The sequence below is a fragment of the Octodon degus genome, unplaced genomic scaffold, assembly GCF_000260255.1.
Source record: "Octodon degus isolate 3935 unplaced genomic scaffold, OctDeg1.0 scaffold00056, whole genome shotgun sequence".
Taxonomy (NCBI): domain Eukaryota; kingdom Metazoa; phylum Chordata; class Mammalia; order Rodentia; family Octodontidae; genus Octodon; species Octodon degus.
Genome location: NW_004524632.1, coordinates 9,781,598 through 9,786,925, shown reverse-complemented (window position 1 = coordinate 9,786,925; position 5,328 = coordinate 9,781,598). Strand labels below are relative to the sequence as shown.

The following is a 5,328-nucleotide window of genomic DNA, read 5'->3' as shown; positions in this document are numbered from 1 at the left end:
TGAAGTGAGGATTTCAGCATGATGGTCTTCACACAGACCTTAACTGGGGGGCTGGGGAGACAGCTCAGTGGCATAAGCACCTGCTTGGCAAGTGCAAGGTCCTGAGTTCAATCCCCAGTACCAAATAAATAAGTAAATAAACCTTAACTATGAGGAGCTTAAAAATGCAAAGTAACCTAGAATAATTTCATGATTTCCGACTTAACATTAAAAATGACATTAAATTTGAAGATCCTTCCACCATTGATCATTTCCATTTTTCCTAGGCAAAATATTAATATACTCTCAATCTCCAAATAAATTAAACAATTTCCTACACACACACACACACCACAATTTCCCAAATTGTGCTTTTATGACTTTTACTTATTTATATATGACAATAGTTATACACTAATGAAACTGTTTAGCATATCCTTAATCTTTTTGGTTATAGTTTTGTACAAGATTCTTCCTTTAGCATAGTTCCAGGAGATTCTATGCCATTCACTGTTCCAATTAATTAAAACTGTTTAAAACATCAATTTAAAAACAAAATCTTATGATAATCATATTTTTATACCTAAGATATTTCCCCGTAGCTTGCCAACATTCTGTGCAGCCCTAATTTGTGCTGAGAAAAAGAGATTTTGAGAGTTGCTCAATGTTCTTCCAAAGGTGCAGAGCATCATGAAACATATGCTCACCCGAGCCCCACCCATTTGGAATTTCAACATTGCAAATCTCCTGTTTGTTCTTAGGACAAATTCACAAGCACATATTGGTATTGATGATTGTTGAAGATAATTTATGCAACCATGAGCCAAAGATGCTAAGTTGGCAAAACAAAACCACGCAAGTAAGCAAACCCTAACTTCTGGGCGACACGCCCTCTCAGTATTTAAGGACCTGTCACTGTCCCTGGTGGCAGGCACTCCCGGAGCTCCACAGCACCACCATGTCTGTTCGGTACACCTCAAAGCAATACTCTTCCTCCCGCAGTGGAGGTGGAGGTGGTGGCGGGTCAGCCCACAGAATCTCAAGCAGCAAAGGATCCCTCGGTGGAGGGTTTAGCTCAGGAGGGTTCAGCAGTAGTTCTTTCAGCCGTGGGAGCTCTAGTGGAGGCTGCTTTGGGGGTTCCTCAGGTGGCTACGGAGGATTAGGAGGAGGCTATGGTGGAGGTAGCTTTGGTGGAGGTGGCTATGGAGGTGGCAGCTTTGGTGGGGGCTATGGAGGAGGCAGCTACGGTGGTGGCAGCTTTGGTGGTGGCAGCTTCGGTGGTGGCAGCTTCGGTGGAGGTGGCTATGGAGGAGGCTTTGGTGGTGGACTTGGTGGCGATGGTGGCCTTCTCTCTGGAAATGAAAAAGTAACCATGCAGAATCTGAATGACCGCCTGGCTTCCTACTTGGACAAAGTCCGGGCTCTGGAAGAATCCAACTATGAGCTGGAAGGTAAAATCAAGGAGTGGTATGAAAAGCACAGTAACACAAGCCGAGGAGAGCGTCGGGACTACAGCAAATACTATGACACCATTGATGACCTAAAAAACCAGGTAAGAGGCATTTTTAAATCCAACTTTACTTCTATCCATGTAACACAGATAGTTAAGTCTTAAATTAAGCATAATGTGGCTTATGTTACTTACCTGCTTCTAAATGTAATCCAGTCTCATCAAAGATAAATATTTCTAAAGGGGTGGCCAAGGCCATCCTCACACAGCATGTCTGTAGTCTTCTAAGACGGCACACTACTGAGAATATTTTAAATTTTCATGAGAATATAAATGAATCTATAGTTACAATACGCTAGATCCTTTACAACTGTGGGAACATGAAGGTTAAATGAATGAGAGAAATATTATTGTGATTGATAGCAAACTATATTCAGTAACAAAATACAAAAAAAAACAAAACATGAAAGCTCCATTATGGAAATGAGACTATTTTTTTGCTTCCAGAAAAAACTAAGTTGTAACTACCAATTCACAGTAAATATACTTGGAAATATTTATACAAATTAAACAAATACAGGTGTGAGTCAGGACAAAGCTGCCTAAAATACATGAAAACCACAAAGTATAAAGGAAGGAATGGGGATAAGGCTCAGTGGGAGAGCACTTGCCGACCATGTGTGAGGTCCCAGGTTCAATTCCCAGCACTGCAAGATAGGAGGGGGCACACTTGCAGAAACGCACCCCTACAATTCCAGCTGGTTTGGGGAAAGGGATGGCACAGGACTAGAAGAATATAGAAGGTTCCAGAGAATGATTCAACTTGAAGTAGCTGGGCAAGCTTCAGGCATTTTATATTCTTAATAACCTCCCCCCAGAAAACACGAAACAACATAAAATGTATTCATCTATGCCATTATAAAAGCCATGTCAGCAATGGGCCTCTTTTAAAATAATTTATCTCTCCCTCCAGATCCTCAGTCTAACAACTGACAATGCCAATATCCTGCTCCAGATTGACAATGCCAGACTGGCAGCTGATGACTTCAGGCTGAAGTAAGCTGAGTGGCTGTGTTACGACACAACCCAAGCAAATACCTCAGTCATTTTAAACAATGACTGGATATGAACAGTAGTATCCACACTTTCCTGAATTTATCCACAATGAATTAGCATGGGTGTTGTATGAGACATTTCCAATTTTAATGCCTTGTTGGCAATCTTCAAGGGAAGAAAATTTACCTGAAAGCAACTGTTAGCCGGGTTTTTTTTTGTTGTTGTTGTTGTTTTGTTTTGTTTTTTGTGTTTTGTTGTTTTATTTTGCATTAAACCACTAATACTCTGATGTGAATTTGTATACGATCAAGGTTGCCTTGATATGAAACCAAGTCTATGTTCTCTTTGCAGACAGTCTCAATCTGGGTACACCTGGGATTTATGTGAATCTGGTTTGTTTCAGGTACGAGAACGAGGTGGCCCTGCGCCAGAGCGTGGAGGCTGACATCAACGGGCTGCGCAGGGTGCTGGACGAGCTGACCCTCAACAAGTCTGACCTGGAGATGCAGATTGAGAGCCTCAGTGAAGAGCTGCAGTACCTGAAGAAGAACCATGAAGAGGTGACATGAAATTTTATCTCCCCCAGCAGAAAAGAATATCTACTGCGGTCATAGTGTGATCCTTAAAACTTTTTGTTCCTCAAACAGGAAATGAAAGACCTTCAGAATGTGTCCACTGGCGATGTGAACGTGGAAATGAACGCTGCCCCAGGTGTCGATCTGACTGAGCTCCTAAATAACATGAGAAGCCAGTACGAACAACTTGCCGATAAAAATCGTAAGGATGCTGAAGCCTGGTTCAATGAGAAGGTAAGTCGACTTTCATAGCAAAGTTCAGGGAAATTTCCTTAGTATATCAGGATTTTCTCATCTTTTGCCATTTTTAATATTGTAGAGCAAGGAACTTACTACAGAAATTGATAGCAACATTGAACAAATGTCCAGCCATAAAACTGAAATTACTGAATTAAGACGCACCGTTCAAGGCCTGGAGATCGAACTGCAGTCCCAACTGGCCCTGGTAGGTCTTCTCAATGACTTCTCTTTTATTGTACTAAATTTCATATTCATACAGAGTTGGGGATAAGAAGAAAAAGAGCCATGAGCTCGGGTGTAAAGGTGCCAGAATTGGACATTGTCCATAAAATAAATCCTATTTATTTTCTTTATTCTTCCACATGATGTCGTACTAGATTTCCCTAAACTCAATTGAGCGAGGTCACTAAGCGACAATAACATCTCCTTTTCAGAAACAATCCCTGGAAGCCTCCTTGGCAGAAACAGAAGGCCGCTACTGCGTACAGCTCTCCCAGATCCAGGCCCAGATCTCCGCGCTGGAAGAACAGCTGCAACAGATTCGGGCTGAAACCGAGTGCCAGAACTCTGAATACCAAGTACTCTTGGACATCAAGATCCGACTGGAGAATGAAATTCAGACCTACCGCAGCCTGCTAGAAGGAGAGGGAAGGTAAATAGCAAAATTTATAATGTATCCTAGTTGCTGTCTTTCCATATCCTGGACAGCAAAGCTTACCTCAACCTCAAGAAAATGCCAGCAAGCAGGGAGACGTGTGTGTAGCTGTAGTTCTGGTAGTTTGGCAGAGGCAGCAGAGTACAGAAAAGAGCGTGCAGAACAGGCTTGGGCTCTAAGAGCTGGGCCCAAGAATGATTCTTTAAATTGATTATGTATATAAAAACTTTTTAAATGATGGATGTTAACGCATAGCTAGCAGAGTTGTATTCTCTCAAAATATGATGTATTCCCTCAACCAATAATCTAGAGAGTGAACCATGAATTCCCAACGCTAGCGCTAACTCCCTGTGATCATCCTTTCCCCGCATCTCCTTCCAGTGGTGGCGGCCACGGCGGCGGACGCGGCGGCGGAAGTTACGGCGGCAGCCATGGCGGCAGTTCCGGTGGCGGCCATGGGGGCGGAAGTTACGGCGGCAGCCATGGCGGCAGTTCCGGTGGCGGCCATGGTGGCGGAAGTTTCGGCGGCAGCCATGGCGGCAGTTCCGGTGGCGGCCATGGAGGCGGAAGTTTCGGCGGCAGCCACAGTGGTGGCCACGGAGGCAGTTCCGGCGGAGGCCACAGCGGTAGCTTCGGCGGCGGCAGCTCTGGCGGCGGCAGCTCCGGCGGAGGACAGGGCGGAAGTGGAGGCTTCAAGTCCTCCTCTTCCGGTTCCCCTGGCGAATCATCTAAGGGACCAAGGTCAGGAGAATCTAGCTGGGGTAATCAGAATCAATTTTAACTTTCTCTGGTGGTGTTGCTAAATTATGGAGCTGCTTTAAAAACGAAAATCTTAAAGATGGCTTTCCTTTGCATTTTTAAATAATCTGTACTCTCTGATGCTAGGCTGAAAAGTGGCCCAGTCTGAATGCTACCCATGGCTTCAATACTGTTTGGACTTTTTTTTTTTTAACACGAAAAAGTTGAGGGTTTTCTCCTCTTTGAGAAATTTAATGTATCTTTAATTAGCAAGAATCTCCAAAAGTGGCTTAATCTAAATTCTCCTTTTTTTTTCTTTATTCACACAGATACTAGCAAAGCCAGATTGATCAAGACAATTATTGAAGAGGTGACACCTGATGGTAGAGTGCTTTCATCTATGGTTGAATCAGAAACCAAGAAACACTACTACTGAGCTGAATTAAAAGCAGGTCTCTTCACAGGCCATTATATACAGAGGCATGAAAAATGAAATGTCCAGAAAACACTTCTGTCTTAACGGTCTATGAAAACAGGTTCACCCCTTGAAAATAAGGTGTCTAACAGGTGTTTTATGATTTCTGTATTTCTTCTCTCCACTTTATCAGAAAGTGTTCTTTCATGAAAAAAAAGAA

The 5,328-nt window shown here is 43.1% G+C and overlaps 1 protein-coding gene across 1 annotated transcript; it reads left to right on the top strand.

Moving 5' to 3' along the window:
• Positions 1-924: 924 nt before the first annotated feature.
• Positions 925-5,328, top strand: Krt10 (keratin 10). Its single transcript, XM_023718065.1, has 8 exons — positions 925-1,531; positions 2,403-2,485; positions 2,889-3,045; positions 3,133-3,294; positions 3,380-3,505; positions 3,735-3,952; positions 4,337-4,696; positions 5,023-5,328. Exons 1-8 carry the CDS (start codon positions 938-940, stop codon positions 5,027-5,029), a joined length of 1,707 nt encoding a protein of 568 aa, XP_023573833.1. The 5' UTR covers positions 925-937; the 3' UTR covers positions 5,030-5,328.